The sequence below is a fragment of the Crocodylus siamensis genome, chromosome 4 (assembly GCF_052110815.1).
Source record: "Crocodylus siamensis isolate JL-2025a chromosome 4, ASM5211081v1, whole genome shotgun sequence".
NCBI lineage: Eukaryota > Metazoa > Chordata > Crocodylia > Crocodylidae > Crocodylus > Crocodylus siamensis.
Window position 1 is genome coordinate 111,356,492 of NC_143398.1, and position 21,311 is coordinate 111,377,802.

A 21,311-nucleotide genomic window follows, 5' to 3' on the forward strand; every position below is an offset into this window, starting at 1 on the left:
TCCTCACTAAATCTCAAATCAATGGAGAGGCTGTACTCAGAAACTTATCCCTTAAGACTTCTGGAATATTCTGCTCAAAATGTTTCTTTATTTTCTTTTTCTTTTTTTCTATTGCCCCTCCCTCCAGACTCTATTGCATTTATCTCCAGACTCTTCCTCCTTGCCCAGATCTACTCCACACCCAACAATCCTCTATTCATTTAACTTCTTACCTCTCTCTAAAAGTGCAGTTTTAAGAGCTTGACTAGGTATACACAAACTTGTAGAGAGACAATAGGGCTGATTGGTAGCTAATCAGGGTTGTTATCTCTCATCTCCTTATACTGCTGTTAATAAGGATGTTATGTCTGGAGACCACAAACTCCCCCTATGCCAGAAGAAGGGCATCTGTGCCCAAAAGCTTACAAAGAACACTTTTTTCCAACTATTTAGTTGGTCTAATAAAAGAGCTCCCCAAGGAACCTTGTCTGCCCGTGATCTCTGGAGACACAAATTCACAGTTTGAGCACTGAAACTGTGATGCTTAGATGCTTAATGGGATCTTCTAGACCAGGGGTCAGCAACCCCCCAGCATACATGCCAAGCATGAGGGCATTTTGCTCAGCACACTGCCACCTGGGAAGCTCCAAGCAGTCTGGGCACCATGGCTCTGGGAAGGCAGCAGGTGCTGGTAATGCTTCCTGTTGTGCTGTCCTCCCCTGCTTCTTGTGCAGAGCAGTGTGTGGAACCCACTGTGGCAGGGCATGGAAGCTGCCTGCCACTTGGAGCTCCCTCCTGCCCTGGCCACACTTCTCCTGCAGGTGGGGCCAGCAGTGAGGGGTACAACATTGTGCTGCAGCCCTCTCTGCCCTCATGCACACAGGGGAAGTGTGACCAAGGTAGCGCAGAGCTTGCAGCTGCAGGCAGCTTCCCTGTGCTGCCTCTCTGGGTTGCACATGCTGCACTCCCAGCCCTGCTGCCCTCCCTCGGGCCCTCCAGAGTGCAGGGGCCACACAGGGAAGCTGCCTGCTGTTGCAAGCTTTGCACTGCCCTGGACACTCTTCCCCTGTGTGCACAGGGGCAGCAGCGCATGGTTGTGCCCCTTGCTGCAGTGCTGCTGCTGCCACCTTCAGGGGAAGTGTGGCCAGGGCAGCAGGAAGATCAGAGCAGCAGACTGCTTTCTGCACCTCCTTGCTGTGCCATTCTAAGCTGGGTTCCATATGCTGTTCTGCAGAGCTGGTGGGAGAGGGCAGCGTGGCGGAGACCACAAATATGCAGTGTGTACCCATCCTGCCTCTGCCCCTCACTTGGATTTGGGGTGTGCAGGTCCTCCCTGCCCCCCAGGACTGCAAGCTGCTGCTGGGAGCAGTCCCCACCCCCTGCCCAAGCCCACAGCAGGTAGCAGCAGTGGGTGAGCCAGTTCTTGCTCCTGCTGCAGGAGCCACTGCCTTCTGTTGGAGGCAGGCAGAGAGCTGTGGACCTGCGTCCCTCGCCCCATAGTCCTGGTGGCTGGGGGGCAGGGGCTTTGGGTGGGTGGGGGGTGGGGGGCAAGGGGCAGGAGCAGGGCTGGGAGGCTGTTGTGCAGGGACTTGCACAAAACAAATATACAAGATCAAAGGTAGTATCAGAAGTCTTATTTATTGTCATCAGATTTACAATTTTTAGAAAATCTGGTATTTACCATACAAAATTATAGCTAATAATCATAAATGTTGCCCAAATATGCAGTGTTATCCTGCCACTTACCAGAAAAACAAAACAAGGGCAAGGGGGGGTGTCGGCACTCCAGCACCTTCCAAGGTAGACATTGTGGGGTTTTTGCCATTCCACCCAAAAAAAACATTGCCTGCCCCTGTTCTAGACTGAGCAGAGTCCCATTGAGTAGCGTGGTTTTCTTTAATCTTTACTAATCTATGGGGTTCCCAGAGGCTTCTCTATCAGATTGAGCCCCTAATATAGTCCATGGTCTGTTGTGACCTATCTATAAAACGTCTAAAGGTTACATGAATATATTGTCTCAAATAGTATATATTTAGAAGTTGTAATTCCTATTCCATGATGATATTTGAGCTTTAACATAGCTTATATTTAAAACTGTTTTAGGCTTTGTTTGGGCTTTTTTCTTAGAAAAAGCATCTTGGCAAAACTCAAAATACAATTAAATTTAAAAAATGGTTTAAATAAATCAGATTTTTTTAAATTGTTGGGTTTTCTGTTTTTTTTTAATGATGATAACCCACCCTGTTGTGAAACTATGCTGCTTAACATGGGGCATCATAATACCTAGCTCTTGCATATTAAACATTAGTCTAGCACTTTGGAAATAAGTTTTTCTGCATTTATCATCTTAATCAAACTAAATATGAAGCATAGGAAAGGGCAGCATAAGATTACCTGGCTTTTCGTAAGCAGTATTTTTGAAGCTTTCTTAACTAAGGTGGAACCAGAAGAGGAAGGCAGCAGTCATGTAGTACAGCTGGTGAAATCTAAACAAGTGAAATTGTTAAAGGAGTTGGGTACTATCTTATAGAAAAAAGTATATGAAAAAGTTACAGCAAAAAAAATGGCATGCTTTAAAGCCCAAAATGGAGAGTTAGGCAAGACCAAAGCCTTAAATATAGGCAGAGTTGAACAGTGCCACTGGTTTTTGTTGTTGTTGTTTGTTTTTTTCTGGTGTGTGTTGTTTTTTTTTTTTTGTTTTTGTTTTTTTTTTTTTCCAGTGAAGAATTGGATTGGATTCAGATTCTATTTAGCTGCAACCTTTTTAAAATCCAGGTTATGTACAGTAAAGGAACGAAGTATTCCAGTAAAGGCTGGTTTTTGGTATTTAAACAGACGAGAACTGATTTCGAATCTTTTTTAGCTTAAGCTAGAAGACTACAAGGATCGCTTGAAGAAGGGTGAAGCCCTCAATCAGGACCAGTTGGTGAGTGGGTCTTTGTTTGTTTTATTTTTTTTTAAGTTTGAAAACTCTAAACACGGTAGAAGGCTCAAGTCAAATGGTACTAAAGTGCAACGTTTGTGAAGCAAGTTTTGCTAAGTACTGTCTCAGCCATCATTGAGTTGTCTGATAGTAAAACCCAATAGGCCTGCTTCTGATTCAGTGTCAAAATGACAGTTTAAGTGCCTGTTAATGCCTAAATGTTTTGTTTTGCTTTAACTTTTAAATAGATTGTTCAAAAGTAAGTACCGTTTTGAAAGACACCCTCTCCAGATATTGTTCTCATAGCATCTTGTGTTAGCCTTCTTGATCTGCAGTTCCAGCCTTTGAATAGGTATATGCACTCAGCTTTTCTATGGTGAGAAATTGTTGTATTACTATAAATGAGGCTTGTGTTCTAATGATAAATGACTTGGCACTTGAGGCTGATGGGGATAGTCGTGTTTAATGTTGACGGGTTATGATGATGAGCCTTTAAATTAACGTTAAATACCACACTTGTATTAAAGTAATCTAACTTATTCTAGATATATTTTTGTATTGCAGTACAGCACTTCTGAGATTTAGTAGTTGAGTACTGCCCCAATATGATCAAATACAGAGGTTCCCAAACTTTTTTTTCTTAGCGTACCCCCTTCCAGACATACCAGCTGCCCACATACCCTTACCAGCATACCTTTTTTACTTTAGCCCCTTTAGCCCCTTAAATGTGTAATGGCAGTTGTTAATTTCTGTCATAATTGGCTGTTTCTCCCACATAAACCCCCTGATTTGCTACCATCTTCATGGGTGGAAATACAACTTGACTTTATGATGTGGAATCTAAAAGCCAAGTGTTTTTGTTACAGGAAGCTATTAGAGTCACTAAATTGATGTCTCATGCTTTCCCTGTATCATCAACAGAAGGCTAAGAAATAATCCTATGTATATCTTATGAGGTTTTTTTTCCCCTGTTAATTGCCTCTGGCATTTTTCTGACTCTTTAATTCTGTAGTAGTCAAACTTCCGGAATTCCATAAACATGCAGTAGGAAAACTTCATACTAGTTAGAGGTGACATGTCATGACATTGGCCTTAAATTTTAATCAAAATGGTTACAGAGTAGTATAAAAGCAGGCATTTATTGGCTGGAAATAGTGCATTTTCATTGCTTTGCATTGAAATTGATCCTTGAAGTATCTTTATTTTCTTTTTTTGTTCTTTTTGTTTCCCTTGTTTAGAAAACAAAAGCCTGCGTTTCATATATTGCTGGGTAACAGGCTCATCTTTTTTAATTTTGTATATTACAATGGGATAAGAGTAAGGGGAACATCATAATTCAGGGCTTAAACTAGATCTTCTGGCTTATGCTGGCTGAATGGTTCAAAATCATTCTTGTGTAGTACACTGCTATTTATCATATATCCTTTAAAAATGAGTGTGACAAAGGCACTGGTGCTGTCAGCCTTCATATCAGTGGTTACTATTACTAAACTGCCGCTGCTTGGCTCCCACTTATAAGTATTGTGGTTTTAAGAACACTTTCTATTCCAGTGTGTCCACTGTATATTGCACTGTCAACATGCAATTCTTGTTCTCAGTTGAATGCACTACAGGACACGCAATAACTAGAGGGTGAGGGGAAGAGAAGCAAGCTTGCTTGCTTTATAGTTTTAAGTCTGCTAGAGCAGTGGTTCTCGAGTGTGTGTGCGCGCGCCAGTGGCCCACTTGTAAACGTCAGCAGCCAGTCCTGACCCAGTGCCCCTTATTCCTGACAGTTTCCCACATTCTTCTCCTTTTAAAAATGGATTTTCCTTTAAAAGTAGATTAACAAGCTTTAAAGTTTGTCTGCTACCCTTTCATATATTCTTGTGACCCATGGGTTGAGAAGTACTGTGCTAAAATAAAAAGCCATCTAGCATGCACCAGTAATTGGGACTGGTACACCTTGATAGCACTGCTGCTTCTATATCTGTCTTGGTCTCTTTTTTTTTTTGTGATTTAAATTAAATTGATAAAATCTCATCTATAGAAAGAAATGTAGATCTCTGAATTGGAAAAGCTTGATAGGAATTAATGCTCATGAGTTGGATCCCAGGATTTGTTGAGTATCCTCCATTTCCACTGAGCCTAGTGGGACCTTGAACAAGTTCTAGCTCTGGCAGAACCATAGCTCTTCTTGCTTACTCCTGTAGGAGAAGTCTGTAGTAGACTTCTGAGTAGTTCTGATAAGCAAGAGGCTATCTAGATGGGGAATAGCAGATGCTTCTTTACTTTTTTTGATCTTGCATATGGCAGCATTGAATCTGAAGTGACTAGATAAATGAAAGCAAACTCACTGCCAACTAAATTGATAAGTGGAGTCTGTTTTTTAAAAGCTACACCAGTGTGGAAGGTTCAGTACCTTCCACCCTCACCATGCTTTAATTAAAAGACACTTCCATGAACAATGATCTGTTACATCAGGGGTGGGCAAAATACAGCCCATGGACTGGATCCAGCCCACCAGGTCATTCTATCTGACCTATGGGGACCTTAAAAAAATTTAGAAAATATTTATTTGCTTCTGGCTACCTGTCAAAGATGACAGAAGCCGGGGCAGTAGGACCCAGGGGGAGCCATTAGCAGGACACAGCAGCCCAGCCCTGCACCACTCGCAGCCATTTTTTTCTGCCTTCCTGCCCCCGCACTGTTCCAGCACGATGTGGCTCCCGGCTACATCTCTGGGCACAGGAGCATGGGGCCGTGGCAGAGGGTGGGAGAGCAGGGACTGTGTTCATAGGGTGAGCCATACATGCAGATCCCCCTCACAGCCATACATGCAAACTTATACCTACCTCCTACACACAATATATGAGTAAGGCTTAGTGTTAAGTTATTGTATACAATCAGCTCTGTATGTACACTACACAAATGCATGTAAACCATGACAAATATTTTTTTTTAAATCAAATTAACGAATGTTGTAGGTGTTTACTTTTTAGAATTTAATTTGGTATTTTTCTGGTTCTAAGATGTCCCTCACCTTGCCCCTGGAAGTATTCCTTTCAGCAAGGGTTTTGCCTTCTGGTGGCAAAGGTCAAGGGTTAGGAGGCAGGACTTTGTCACAAGATAGCAGCCAGGGGGTGGGGCAACATGGTGAGAGCAGCAGGGGTTTTTGAATAGCCAGTGCAGAAAAGACCCTTGTATATCTGGATGGCATGGTGCTGTTCCTGTTTGGCTTCGAGGGTCAGGTGGCACAGCTGCTTCTGCAGTATCCTGGCACCTGGCTCTTGCAGTCATGTGGCTTCTCTAGATCAGTGGTCTCCAAAGTGGGGTGCACAAGATGATCCGTTGGGGTACAGGAAGAAAATATTATAACTTATATTTGTATAAATATACATATATTGGGGGTGCGTGCTCAAAAAATTTTTACTGATGGGGGGTGCACAATCAAAAACGTTTGGAGACCACTACTCTACATGAGCTTCCACAGTGTGTGGGGGGGGGGCCTCTCCAGATGTGACTGGCTTACCTCTGCCCTGCTCTGCCCTCACCCCTTCAAACTTTGTCTCTGTTGCATGTTATGATTAACTTGCATCACCAGTCGTGTGTTCTTAAACTGTCATTCATAAGCTGTGATTTGTCAATGTGACTTAAGGCACAACTAAAACCTGTTCTCAAATCTAAGCACATACTTAATCTAAATCTAATACATACTTACTTGCGTATATTCTTGTTCATCAGATTTTGCGACTAAAGAGAGAACACCTAAAATCTAAAGCTCCTAGTTCAGATGCTATAGCTTGTTACACTGTTCTGATAACATCCTTTCAGTTGCATAATATAAAATAGAGTTAATTTCACACTTAGCATGCTTTGGGTTCTTGGTTGAAACCAAGAGGATGTCAGTGGAAAATGTTTTAGGAATAACTACTTCCAAAGTTCTCATGGAATTTTAAAATGGATGTTTCACTTTTTTCATTAAACTCATTTACAGTATATTAAGCCTGTGGCTTGCCTAATGTCTATATAGATTAGGTACTTTAGTGGGGTGCTTTTATCTAATAGCTGATTGACTCAGCTTTAGATAAGTGCCAAAAAGCCCCACCAAAGTGCCCAGTCTATACAGATGCTGCAGAGCTGGGTTGAAGCTAACATGCTGCTGCTGCTTCTGGTAAGTGCGCTTCTGTGTTTTTGTTTTGTTTCTTAATCTCTGCAGGCAGCTTGTGTGTCTTAAACCATTGTCTCCCAATATGAATCGACTTGGAATTCAAGTCTTCACTTTGTTTAAGGATGGAAACAATAGGTTTTTAATTAAGTTAGTTAAATTATTTTTTCTTTTAAGAGCATATAACAAAAGCTATATCACTTTATGGTATTAATGGTTGTAATCAATAGCCTTCTGAGAACTTTTTGAAGCGACTGATTCAAGCTACAAAGCAAGCAGTGCACTTAACCTGTATTTACCTACTTATAGGAGGCAGTGGAGAAGTATGATGAGGTAGTGCACAACCTGGAGTTTGCCAAAGAGCTTCAGAAAACTTTTTCTGGACTTAGCCAGGATGTAAGTATAATTTGCTTTCATTGCTCAACCTGTTAAGTTTTTTAAAACCTACCATTTTAGAAGCTTTTGTGTAGCAGCAGCATGTTTAATCTGAGAAGGTGAAGCTGGTGGTCCTGATTTGTAGATCATTTTGGAATGTATTCTTAAATGACTCCAATATGCAGAACCAGTAGAATGGCTTTACAGTTTTTTCTGAGACTCTGAAATTTTGTTTGCAATAGTGAAAATGTAGTTAAGGTACAAGATTAATTTGAGTTGTACATGTTCCATAGCTTGAAGAAGAATGATTTTGGAGCATGTGGAGTCCCACAAAACTACTAGTCAAATGCACTGTGTACAAAATGCAGTGAATCTCAGCAGGCTTTTAAGCATGTTCTGGTCTGGGTGTGTTGATTCAATCTGTAGAATAACCATCCTTTTGACAGGAGGTTTGGAACTTGAGTTCTATAGGAATACCTTCCATGGCCTGTGAGTAGAGTTGATTGGGTAATACTCTACCATTTTCTCCCTCCCTTTAAAATACAGGGCCATTTCAAATGGATGTTGGCTGGGCCCAAATCATTCCAGTTAGAAACATTTTTGCACTTGTACTACTGAGTTCTGTTTTCTGGTTCAAAGTTCTTGTCTTTCCCACTAGCTTTGGGATTAAAATAAATTGAGAGCAGGATGAGACCCTTCTTTAAATCTTGGTGGCTGCAGTAAGTTTAGTGTGTAGTACTATTGGAAGTGCTGCACCTGTATAATCTCTCCTTACAATATACATCTTCACATCAAGAATTTTTGTTCTTGCTGTTAAGGGCTTTCATGTTTTAAGAATATGAACTGCTCTGTTACTGTCCTCCAGTATACCTCTAGAAAGTACGTAGCATTATATATTTTAACCTGGCTGTGTTGTTCTTTTGCTTGAAGCACAATTAGTGACTGGGTGGGTTGGTTTGTTAGTTGGTTGTTTCTTAGATTCTGCAAAAAGCCGCAACTTTTTTTAATGTTTCAAAACGACTGGATGCAGGAGGATCTTTTTTTTCCCTCCCCATGTGTACAGGGTAAGTTCCTTTTTTACTACAGGCAAAAAAAAAATCTCTTATACTGCTTTTTAAACACCTTTCCTTTCATTTATCTTGGTTCATTTTTAGTACCTGAGAATTCTTGCAGTATAGCTGGATGTTGGTTTGCCAGGTTGGTAGAGGAGCTTTGCTATCCAATAAATAGGAGGGTTAGATATTACCTAAACTTCTCATGACCATGTGTTTTGAATAAAATGCTTTAGTAGTTTTGTGCTAACAAAATGTAGCCAGTGCTAGTCCCCAAGGGTGGCTGTGAAACCCCCTGGTCGCCATGCAACCAGTGCCCTGCTCTGCCTCTAGTGTATCCTTCTCACCTGTTACATCCTGATGTAACTATTGATGTTGGAAAGGGAAGGCTGCCTAAAGGTCCTAAAGTGAGCCCTTGGTTCTTCTGACAGCCAGCAGGTCCCACCCAGACTTCATGGATCTTGGTCCTACTTTTGGGACCTCTTGGATTGCTTGTGGGCCCTCTTGCCTTGCTTATATGCTTCAGGTTACTTGTAGATTTAAGGGATGTTTATGGCCTCTGAACTTTCCCTACAACTATGCCCATGCCTCGCACATGGGGTTGTAAAATTGCTCCCTTGGCCGAGGCTGGGAAGGCCAAGGCCCTGACCCTTTTTTGTAGCTGGGCTTTGTAGCCCAGTCCCACTGTACTAGATATGGCTTCTGGGCACCAACTCTTATCTTGTCTCTGCCCTTTTTTAGGTGCTGAACCTGCTTTGGCTCCATCTGGGTGCTCTGGCCCTACTTTGGCTCTGCTCTGGGCACTGAGCCTGTTTTGGCTGTCTGGGTCCCCTGGCCCAATCTGGCTTGAGTTGTTTGGCTGCAGTCCATCCCTAGGTGGCAACCCTGTAAAGCTCAAGCCAGGTCTTTGTCTTGAGGCCCTAATCCATGGCAGGACTTCAGACATACTTATGCCCTCATGTACAGCTGGGGCCTCTACCACCCCTTGTCCCAATCTCAAACCATGGGTATAAACTATAACCAAGGAATAAGTCCTCTGGCTATAACAATTGCTCTGGGTCAAACATAACCAGTGGCTGCCTGGCTGTACAACAGGATTTCCTTTTATCCTGGGTCACATTGCTCTGCAAGGCAGGAGCATTGTTTGCCTCCCTCAAGGTAGCATTAATGCCAGCTAGCAGCTCTTGTGGACCCTCGTTCTTCAGAGCTGCTTACTCTGCAGCCTCCAGGGCTGTAGGCTCAGTCTCTGAGCTTGTACATGTTAAGCCCTGCCTCCTTCCAGTTGTGTGACTTCCCTAGGCTGGCTTCAGGTGTGCTCTTTACCTTGATAAACCACTTGCTGCTTGGGTAGCAGTGTCTCCTTGCTGCCTTCCCTCTTGCAGCTGGCCCCTGTTAAGCTGTTTGGGCTTTAGCTGCTGTAGTTTCTCCCCTTAAAGTAACAGGAGTTTTAAGTTCCCTGTTACACCATTACACTATAATTATTCCTTTGGTATCCTGACAGTGGATACACAAGATCCTTGAGGAGTTTATAAGTGAAACGTGTTTTACAAAAACTTCCTTATGTGACACTTGCATCCCTTGTGTAACATGTACAGAATTCCCTGTTAAGCATGTAATGTAAGTGTTTAAAGCCTAGCTAAAAAGGATGAACATGCTGTGGGGAGATTGTGAATAATTCATTAAGTAATCTATAGAATTGATAATATTGAAATAATGGAGGCGTACCTAACTACTAACCTTCCTAACTTTACAAACATGGGGCATCTTGGTTGAATATCTCCTTAAAGGAGGCATAAGCTTTAAGTTCTAGCCACTTCTAAATTTCTATTTAAATACAGGCTTAGAGCTGGGAGAGACTGGTTCAAAAGCATATAGGTGCCTGGAGATTCAAGTTTAACTTGCTTAAGGTTTTGCCTAAATCCCAGTAGGCATCTGTTCTCCTCTTGAATATGGTCCATAGTTTATAACTTGTAGTTTCATTACCCATTCAGTTATCATAGCCTCTTCAGTTGACTAACTTATTCTTGCAATATAACAGCTGCTGAAAGCACAGAGGAAGGCTCAGAGACGGGAGAACCTAATAAAACTTGAAGCAGAGAAGAAGAAGCTGCGCACAATTCTGCAGGTCCAGTATGTGCTGCAGAACTTTACTCAAGAGCATGTTCAGAAAGACTTCAAAGGTGGCTTGAATGGTGCAATATATTTGCCTTCTAAAGAACTAGACTACCTCATTAGATTTGCAAAACTGACGTGCCCAGAAAGAAATGAGAGCCTGAGGTGAGTTGAAGTCTTCCTACCTAAACATACTTTATCAAGCATAAAATAAGTGGTGCATTTTACTTTTGAGTATTTGGGGTTATACATCTCAGAACAAAAAGTGTGTTTTTAAAACTCGGGTCTATTAAACACAAATATGGTGTGTTGGAAGAGCTGAACAGCTAGCTCGGTGTTGAGCTGAGGTTCCTCACCCTGGAAGCCACATCTGATCCTTCACTGAAGTTCAAGACTAGGAGGGGGATGGTGCTAAGCAACTTGGAGTGGAGGTGACCTATAAATCTCCTCCCCGCCCCCCCCTCAGCCTGCCAAGCCACTCTAGCTTTCCATCTGCAGGGAACATGCCCCAGGGTAAGTGGCACAGCTGCAACCCAGCACCTGAGCCCACACCCCTGCAGGGAGAGGAAGGAGTGCACAGAGTGGTGCGGGGAAAGCCAGAGTGGTGGGAGGTGCTGGGCTGCACTGTCCTCCAGAGTCAACTTGGGGAAAAAAGTGAGCGGAGCATTGGCCGACTTATGGTGAGCCACAAATACTGTGCCAGTGAGCTGCATGTGGCTTGTGAGCTAGTTTGGCCACCATGGAGCTAGATGTTCAGAATTGGATGCCATTTCTGATTCCCCAGTAATGCATGCGTCTATGCTGTACAGGTTTTTCTTGCTTTATGCAGGTTCTTTATGTGCAAATTCACACTTGTGATATGACCCTTTTATACCAAAAATTCATTATATGCAAGGTAAATTCACTCTTATGCGATCAGTGTGGTGGAAGCCCACAGTCAGCTGCTTTGCATGGTGCATCATGGGAGTGATGCACACCAAAATATAGTCTCCTGTATGGATCTGTGCTCCTCACTCATTGTCTGCTACACACTTTTGTGGGTGCCATCCCCATTTTGGCTTCTAAGCATCCCACTAGCTTTACCACCTAACCCTCTCCCTGGTCCATCAATGAAGCATTCATCACACTTTTCACATCAACTAAACATTCACCACCACCCTGTGCTTGTGTGTACTGTCTGCTGTTGGCAAGTACCAAAATTGTCTTGTAAAAGTGGTAGAAATGGGTCTGGAAGTCGGTACAGTTAGGGTCTTGGAACATATCTGTATTTGTTACATTGTAAAGTCGGTTCCCTTTATGTAAATTCGAGTTGTGCTGTTTTCCAGGAACATATGTACAACATAAAGCGAGGGAAAGCAACGTAGTAATCTTCACTCTCTACCTAATCCTGTCAATCTGGGACCTCCAGCACAGGCCCAAGGCCTTGTCAGGCAAGGCCAGTCCAGCCCCTGCCATGTGGATCAACTCTGTAGACTCAATCTTTTGACACCCCTGCACCAACGAATTAGTATATATGCATAACATTTTCCCTTGCTAATAAGGGTCTTGTGGGAGGAGAGGATAAGCTAAAGAGTATTCAATACACAACGAAATGCTTGAAATAAGGTTATTCACCTGAACTATGTGGGGGGGGAAAAAAAGTTAGGCATGAAGATCACATTTTTGTTAGCGTGAGTTTTTTGAACTTATTACCCAAGCAGCAGTAGTAGCAAGAATTTAAGCTTCATTCCACATGAACTATACCCACCTAGAACTGCATTGGTATTAATGAAAAAGAGTTCAGCTGAATATGCAGAAGCACCATACAACTGGATGAGAGCAACTGATGCCATTGTTAAATAACAGCTCTCAGACAAAGCAAGTGAGACCATGTGACCTGTGCACAACCCAGTGTCTAACATTTTAGGACTGGGTTAAGCAGTGTTGTTGTTTTTTTGTTTTGTTTGTTTGTTTTTTTGTTTTGTTTTTAAGCAGGAACCCTGTACCTTAGGCCAGTGGTTCTCAGCCTGTTTTGTACTAGGGCCTATTTGTAAACATCAATGGCCAGTCCCAACCCAGTAAATAGTTTAAGAAAACAACCCCATGTCCTTCCCAGTACCCCTTGCTCAACCGTGCCCTCTGTCCCCACCCTGGGACACAAGCCCCCAGTGTGTGGGACAACTGGGAGGGCATGAGGGAAAATGACCCCGGCCCCCCTTGCAGATTTGTGCATCCAGGGGGCACTGGCTGCAGCCTGGCTGGACTAGCATGAGCAGGACTGGCCTACCTGGCTGGCCTCCACAGCCTAGCAGGTAGGACAGAGTAGGGCAGCAAAACTTGCTGCTGCTGCCAAGACCCCCCCCACATCAGCCATGCTGCCGGCAGCACAAGGAATAATGGATGGAGAAGTGGAGGGGGGGAGGGCATACTGTCCTCAGCTCTTCCCACAAAAATTTGTTCACAGCCCTTTCATAATCTTCTTGCAATCCACTTTTGGGTCACAACTCATGGTTTGAGACATGCTGCCTTAGGCAGCCAATGCCCATATCAGAAATGGGTCACAGGCCTAGTTGCACTTTTGGCTGCAGGAAGCCACTGCATGCTATTCAGGAGATGGAGGAAAGCCTGGTACTTAAACAAACATTTTTTTTTGAATTTGGTGCCTTCTCTGCTCTTCCTGAAATAGAGGCAGAGTATTGCTTTGAATATTGCCACATAGCCTGCCTAATGAAAAGCACTGCCAGGACTGGGTACAGAGTGATACTATGCAGATTTCCCTCATTTTGTGTACTATATGTACCACAACATGATGCATGTCCCAGACCAGCCCTGTACACCAGCAGTGTGCACTGGATCTGGCATGTGGGATTTGGGGGCAGGTTTCTGGGCCTGATCTGGCCCATCTGACTGGACATACACCATTTGTCTTGCCTGTAGACCAGCCCAACCACTCGCTTGGCTCACTGGGCTAGATGAACTTGATCCCCTGTGTTAATGGGATGCAGGGAATGTATTGTAATCTTGTTTGCATTTCTAGATTTGGATTTGTGTGTACGTGCATGTCTCTTAGGGTTCAGCATCACATTACAAATGGACTGATGTTTTAGGGCCTCTCAAAAGCCTCTGAGTGCTTCCCAAACACTTTCCTCGGCATGACCCCTCATTCCCAACCCACAGGCCCTGCACCCCCATCCCAGCAGCGCCAAGCCTCAGTTGTCATCTGCAGCTGGAGTGGAGCCTGGTTCCCATTCTCCTTCTGCCTTGGACAGCACTGCCAGAGGGGAGGATCTGTGCTGCCTGCTGTGGGCTCAGGTCTCCCTGCCCTGTTGCCCTCCCCCTGAGAACTGTGACCCAGTGGGCAAGACCTGGCATAGGAGGGAGCTCTGTGTTGCCATGCTACCCTGTCTGGCTGGCAGCAGCAGGGTTGCAACATCACACTGCTGCCAAACTTCACCTTGGCAGCTATGGTGGCATAGTGCTTCCTTCCAGCTGTAGAGGCAGCTTCTACCCGGAGTTGGTCTGGCCCAGCTGCACCCCTGTGCCTTGCTGTGAGTGCAGATATCTCAGGGTGCATGTCCCCCCCCCCACATTACCATGGCGCCCCCCCCCCCAGCATTGCCTGTGCTGCCCCCTCCTTACCTGTGCGCTGCTGCTTGGCTGCCATGTGCACATGCATGTGGTGTTCCCCCTGCCTCCAGTTGCCCTCTCCCTTGCCCCAAGCACTCCCTTGCAGGCTGGAACTCAGCCAGCATACCCAGAGAAACCATCACTTCCCCATATTTTTTCTCCTTTAAAAGAAAGATCTGTGGCTTTTCTCTATTTTTAAAATAGAAGATCTGCGTTTTTCAGCAGGAGATGGAAAAACCCAGGGGCACTTATACACGTACCTTTTTGTCCCGCAGTGCGCTGGAGATCTGCTGCTTCAGAGTGGACTTGACTTAATCGAGTCTGCTCTTCACATGAGCTGACATGTACTCTGTGCCTCATGCAGTTGTAAGTGGCAAAGTGCACATCAGTGTGCAGAAAATGGCAATGATGCACTTCTGAACTGGAGCACCTCAGGTTCAGAAGTGCACCACTGCCACTTTTTTTTCGTGCTGATGCGTATTTTGCCACTTGTACCACTACATGCATCACAGCACCGGGTGCTTTTCAAAGCACCCAGTGCTGTGGTGCTTGCAAATGTTTAAAAAAACAAACTAACTACGGATGCCTGCTTATTGCGACCTCATCCACTGATGTTGCCACCCACAGTTTGGGAACTGCAGGTCTAAGTCCATATGCTACAGTGTGGTTTTGGCCTGTAACTTCTGAGCCAAGAGAGAATGATTTATATGCTTGTTTCAAGACTCAGATTATTAATGTTCCCTGCTTCCCTAAACCTTGGATTTGTCAGTGGTATGCTGGACTTGAGTATGTCTTCTTCTCAAGATGCTTGACAAGTCAAAGCTGCAAAGGCTTGGTAATTTAGACAAGCTGTTTCGATAGACTGCAAATGGGTTTATTTGGCTTCAAGCTTAGAACTGCTGCTGGTGGATTCATGTCTTAGCTGTGGTATAATATTAATGCCTGAACACTTAGATCACAAAGGGCAACTTCTTAATGTACACTACTAAGTGAAGTCACCAGCTTTCTGACTTCTGTAGCGGTAAGTCTGTGGCTGCTGTCTTAGAGTACATTGTACAAAGAACTATTTTTGTTGTCCTTTCTTTTGTATAGCCATAGCATCTAGACATAGTTCTGGATCTCGCTTGCTGTAGGTGCTGCATAAAGAGAAATTGATTTGGACAGTTTAAAAGTGCCTTGGTCACTACTTCAATTGTCAGTAACTTAAATTTGTTGCTTTGAAGTCCTGGGAAGTGGCATGCCTTCACAGTGAATGTTTCTGCCTAAAATGAAATTACTAGTGAAGTCTTTCCTTTGGTTTCAAGTGTTGAAGACCAGATGGAGCAATCATCACTCTACTTCTGGGACCTTCTAGAAGGCAGTGAAAAGCCTGTGGTTGGAACAACATGTAAGTTTCTCTGGTTAAATATGAAGTCCATTATGTGGCCGTCATGTAAAGTTTCCTGTAAACACTGAAATACTTGGCATTTCACACTTCCAAATGATCATAACTGGAGGTCTAACAGCATGCTGCATATAGTTCTTGAGTACTTGTTGTGGGCTTGGAGGACTAATGCATGGGTTTTTGGTTTTGACTTGGTCTGGGATATTAAGTTTAGGGCAAATTAATAGCTTTATTGTAGACCTTATCAATGGGGAAAGGAGTATTTTTACTTAGTACTTGACTTTTTTTTATCTGCAGAGTCCCACAGCTCCTTCTGTAAACTCAGATGAACTGCCCCCTGCTTCCACTGCCAGTATGCTTTTTTCTTTGCCTTCAGGCCAGCCTGGATATCCATGCTCAGCCATGAAGGTTTCTTGGACCCATTTCCCGCCTTCCTGTGCAGAGGAATTGCATCCTGCTGTGCCCCAAGGATAGCCTCCTTGAGGAAAGATCGCTTTTCTTGGACCCCCATAGTAGCTACCCCCTGAGCTCTGAGTGCCTCCCTGACTACTGCCCTGAGAACATTGAAGTTGGCTTTCCTAAAGTCAGGCATTTGCACTGTGCTAGTTAGCCTCCCTACCTTTCTCTGAATGGCAAACTGGATCATTTCATGATCACTGTCCCCTAACCTCCCTTGTATTAGCACCTCTCCCACCAAGTCATCCCCAGAGGCTAACACCAAATCCAGTATGGCATTTCCCCTAGTGGGGACGAGTACCTCTTGCATGAGGTGTAGGTCCTGTATGTACGTCAGGAACCTTCGTGAGTGGCTAGACCTGGCCGACTGCTCCTCCCAGTTGATGTCAGGGTAATTCGTATCTCCCATGACCACAACATCCTTTGCATGCACGGCCTCCCCCAGCTGCCTGGAGAATTCCAGATCCAGCTCTTCCTCCTGATGGCCTGTAGTAAACCCCTACCACCAGATCCCTCTCCCCTCGCCCTCCTTGGAGTTTGACCCACAGGGTCTCAGTTAAGCCTTCTGGTCCCGTTTGGAAGGTAGAACTGGTATACTGTTCCCTAACATAAAGTGCAACCCCCTGCACCTTTTTTCCCTTTCCTGTCTCTTCTAAACAACTTATAGCCCTCTGTCTACTGCCCAGTCAAAAGTTTTCATTCCACTATATCTCCACTAGGCCAACCAGGTTGATTTTACTACTTGCAAGCAGGAGAGCAAGCTCCTCCTGCTTGTTCCCCATGCTTCTTGCATTAGTGAAGAGACGCCTTTTAATTCCCCCCGAGAGAGCCCTGGGCACCCCCACCCTTCCTGAGAGACGATTGGTCCCTTGGTTGCTGGACTGCATTCCAGGCTGCATGCACGTTGTAGCTGTGCGCATGCACACATCATTTATCTGTGATGTTATCGACCACATTGGCCAGAAAAAGCAGATGGCCAGTGTCAATTTTCCTTTTATCAGTGCCAATAATTGGTTCATATTGTATATCAGTGCACCTCTACTATAGACCTGTGTAGAATATAGTTGGTTACAAAGGACCTCTCTGTGTTGAATGTGTAAGCTGTTACCATTTTACTTGGTAACCTTTGTTAAAAAGCTAAATTTTGTAACTTCTCTAACTTGAAGTATTTAATCAAAATTATTTTTGGGTAGTTTTTGTTTTTAAATGAAGAGAAGGGGACACCAACAATGCGTGTGTGTGTGTTTTGTGGTGTTTTTATAAATAATTTTGTAACTGCCTAGTTTTGTATTATAACTATTTTTTTTAATTTGTCAGATGGACATTTGAAGGAACTGTTATCCAAACTCTTAGATTCTGGATATTTTGAAAACGTTCCTGCTCCTCACAATGCAATACCTTTAAAAGAATTGGAAGAGGAAGGACTGAGAAAACCTGAGAGAACAAGACAGCTGTCCAAAAGAGAGTCTGCTAAAGACCCAGGTTGAACAAAGTTTAAATTTTAGGTTTCATGTTGTAACACTCATTTAAGCCTCCAAATGTTCATTCGTAGCTTGATTTGTATAGGCTTAATCGTGAGTATGAAGGAAGGTGGAAACATCATTTGTTTGGTAGTGGGTTTTCTTCTAATACATTTCAGCTCACTTTAGCTAAATGATGAAGTAAATTTTAGTCCTTTGTTAGGAATGAACTCTGTAGTTGAAATAAAATGGAAACAAAGAGTTATAAGGAACAGCAATACCAATTAAACAAAAAACCCAAAACCCTATCTGCTGTTTTGACTGGGTGTTTGGGGTTTTTTTTGACTATTCCTTGCATTGTTGAAGCTGTAGGGAACATCTTCAGGAAGCTCTAGTTGTACCACATTGGCATTGCATTAGTAAGCCTTCTGTATTAGACATTCCACAAATGTCTCTGGAAAACCAGAACACTTGCTCAAACATGAGTGCTTCCATAATTCTTTCAGAGTAAATCTGGGTTAACACATTCTGCAACTTGGCAGTAAGTTTGAAGCATTTTGAGGTGATCAAAGGTCCTGCCATTAATTTGCTTCTACTACTTATGTAGATATTCTTCTCTCTAGAATGTCTAATGGAACTTATGAAGTCTGAGATTCAGCCACAAGAGGTAAGATACTGAATTTAATTTTTGTTGTGATGCAAGTGTACTCCAAACCATCACAATATAATGTGCAAAGTAAACTACCAAGAAGAATCAAATTAGTAAAAATTATTCCTGTGCAGTTTTTTTCCAAGACTTTTAAAATGAGAACCAAACATGCTGTCTGGAGTGAAACGCTCTAACTGGAGCTCCAGCTCTTAAGGCAAAGGTATTGGCATGCAGGTAGAATATAGTAGGTACTTTCTACTTGGGTTTGGGGGTAGGTTGGAAGTGTCTGTGATATAAAGTAATGGTAATACTGGAACAGTACTTTAATTTCTTTAACAGACTTGGTAGAGATGGTAAACATCTGCTTTTGTAGGGTTAGCCCCTTGGGGCTCTGTTCTGTTTTTCCAGAATATGAATTTTTCTGTATTATCAGATAATGTACACTTACAAATAAAGCTGTCACTTCATCTACAGATCTGAACTTTGAATGGTTTTCTATTGAGCTTCATTTGTCACACAAGTCAAGATTTCTAGGTAGTAGGAGGTACATGATGCTATATATAATCCAATTAGCTTGTTTCAGCTGACCTTAGATTTCAGATGTTCATACTCCTGTTTGGGACTGGAGTAACATAATCATTATGAACTTGCAGTGCCCTAAAGCAGAAACCTTTTTCATAATTAAATATTTTTTTTTTTTCATAAAGAGGTTTTCTGGGTAAAATGTCAGCTCTCACAGTATCAATTCCCAAATATCCCACAAGAGGGAGCAGAGCAAAAGACTTTTGCTAATGTACTAATCAAGCGCTGTCTAGATCAGTGATTCTCAACTAGGGTGCCTTGGGATCCTTTCAAAGGTGCTCCGAGGTGCCTTGCCATCTGTAGTACTGTTGGGCATGCAAATGATTCGCAATGTAAATAGATTTCAACTAGGAATTCTTAATATTTAAAAAAACATTCTGATCTGTTGTCTTTCTGAGTTCTTTGCACCAGAGTTCTTTTTCTGTAGTCAAAAGGAAGGAAAAGTAAGAGCTGACACTTTGAGGGTTACCTTGAGCTGAATGATAGGCATCTCAACAAGAATGAAGGGCTCTCCGAGTCCAAAAAGGTTGAGAACCACTGGTCTAAACACTGTCCAACCAAAAAGTTTGGTTTGACTAGTACCAACAAAGAATTTAAGAGCAAAGTAGTTTAAGATCTGGAAGTAAAGAGATTTTTTCACTACTGTCTGCTTGCAGTGGCCTAGAAATCTCAAATCTGAATGTTGCTTGGGGGTTTATTTTAAATCCTAGCTCATGCTTAAGCACTAATTTTATTGGAATCTTGTTCTGAATGTTCAACTGTAGTCCATCTGGTTACTTGCTAGGTTTAAAACTCCTGAGAAGAACAGGAAGAGCTATCTATGCTTGCCTACTATTTTTCCTAAGTTCAAAGAAGCAACAAAGAAATCCAATACTTTCCTTTCTCACTTAAAGGAAATTGTATTAATAGTTCCCAAAATAGTAAAGGCATCAGGTTATTTCCTGCAGAAATCATAAAAACTGTACATGATAATTGTGGCTAATATAAGATTACATGGTTACTCATTTTAGGCATGCTGTGCTTCTAGATGGTTTTGTGGCTTTTTATTTCCATTTCTGTTGTGGCACACTCCTGCAACTTTCTCAGGAGAGGAACTATTCAGTGACCATATTTTTATAAGATAGAACACTGGCTTTTTAGTTGGAGGATAACAGAGGTAGATGTAAAGTACCTGCATAGGTTCTTTGCTTTGGTCAGGACGTATTTTATTTCTGCTTGAGTGACCTAACTTGCAAATTGACCTGAACTGTAGTAGCAAAATGTTTTTCCTGGGAGGCATTAAGTTTGTTTGGTCTATATAGTTTCTCAACAGGCGCTATTTGCCTGAAGCAGAATGCTCTATCAAGAAGAAGGCGGAAGAATCCAAACCCCGGGAAGCAGAGTATGCTAGAAAGAAGGAACCTCCAAAATCCTGGGAAATGCTGCTTGACATAGAGGAGCAGGAACAGAATCGGGAATCTTTAAAACCTTGGGAATCTCGTGTCGTGGAGGAAGAGAAACCTTCAAAGTCCTGGGAAACCTGTGTTAGGGAAGAAGAAGAAAAACAGAAGCAGCAGGAGACTCCAAAGCCTTGGGTAACGCATGCTAGGGCGGAGCAGGATTCATCTAAACCATGGGTAGCAAGAGTTAGGGAACAGCAGGAACAGAAGAAACAGGAACTTCCCAAACTTTGGGTAGCAAAGGCTAGGGAAGAACAGGAACAGAAGAAACAAGAACCTCCTAAGGCTTGGGTAACAAAAGTTAAAGAAGGGCCAGAGCAAAAGCAGGAATTGCCAAAACCTTGGGGATCCCAAACCAGGGAGTCACCAGAGCTGAAGCAAGAACCCTCAAAGCCTTGGGCTTCTCTACGTGCCAAGGAGGAGCCAGAGCAGAAAAAGCAGGAGCCGCCAAAGCCTTGGGCTGCTCCATGTGCCAAGGAGGAGCCAGAGCAGAAAAAGCAGGAGCCGCCAAAGCCTTGGGCTGCTCCATGTCCCAAGGAGGAGTCAGAGCAGAAAAAGCAGGAGCTGCCAAAGCCCTGGGCTGCTCCACGTGCCAGGGAGGAGTCGGATCAGAAAAAGCAGGAGCTCCCAAAGCCTTGGGTTCCTCCACATGCCAGAGAGGTGCCAGAGCAGAAGCAGGAGTCATCAAAGCCCTGGGCTCCTCCACGTGCCAAAGAGGTGCCAGAGCAGAAGAAGCAGGAGCTGCCAAAGTCATGGGCTCCTCCACATAACAGGGAGGAGTCGGGGCAGAAGCAAGAGCCTCCAAAGGCTTGGGAAACTGACCGACAGCAACAAGAATCACAGCAGTTACAGAATCCTCCAAAGTCCTTGGGAGCTGCGTGTGTTGTGCCAAAGAAGTTTGATGTGGAACCCAAAGAAGTGAGTTGGCATTAAGCTTTTAATGCTAGTATATCAGACTAAATCATGTGTTAGTTGGAAGCTTTGTAAGCTGCATTGTATAGTTCTACACTTTAGATTTCCATGTCACTCTTGCTTGAATTACAAGTCTGACTAAACTGCCAGAATTGGCTTTTCAGATTCATGAAGATTTCCAAGATGGCCTTTTCTGCCTCTTGTATTTAATACAGTAATGGTGCTGCTTGGCCTC

At 43.4% G+C, this 21,311-nt stretch overlaps 1 protein-coding gene across 8 annotated transcripts in view; it reads left to right on the forward strand.

Moving 5' to 3' along the window:
* Positions 1-21,311, forward strand: part of CAPRIN2 (caprin family member 2) — a 65,126-nt gene that overhangs the window by 3,696 nt on the left and 40,119 nt on the right. For 7 of the 8 annotated variants that reach the window (XM_090043357.1, XM_090043360.1, XM_090043356.1 and 4 more), the window contains exons 3-9: positions 2,843-2,905; positions 7,359-7,445; positions 10,515-10,753; positions 15,499-15,581; positions 17,352-17,516; positions 18,118-18,161; positions 20,027-21,082. In XM_090043357.1, coding sequence (XP_089899483.1) covers positions 2,843-2,905; positions 7,359-7,445; positions 10,515-10,753; positions 15,499-15,581; positions 17,352-17,516; positions 18,118-18,161; positions 20,027-21,082 — 1,737 coding nt within the window. The remainder of the gene's footprint in view (positions 1-2,842; positions 2,906-7,358; positions 7,446-10,514; positions 10,754-15,498; positions 15,582-17,351; positions 17,517-18,117; positions 18,162-20,026; positions 21,083-21,311) is intronic. The other variant, XM_090043363.1, reaches the window with a different exon arrangement.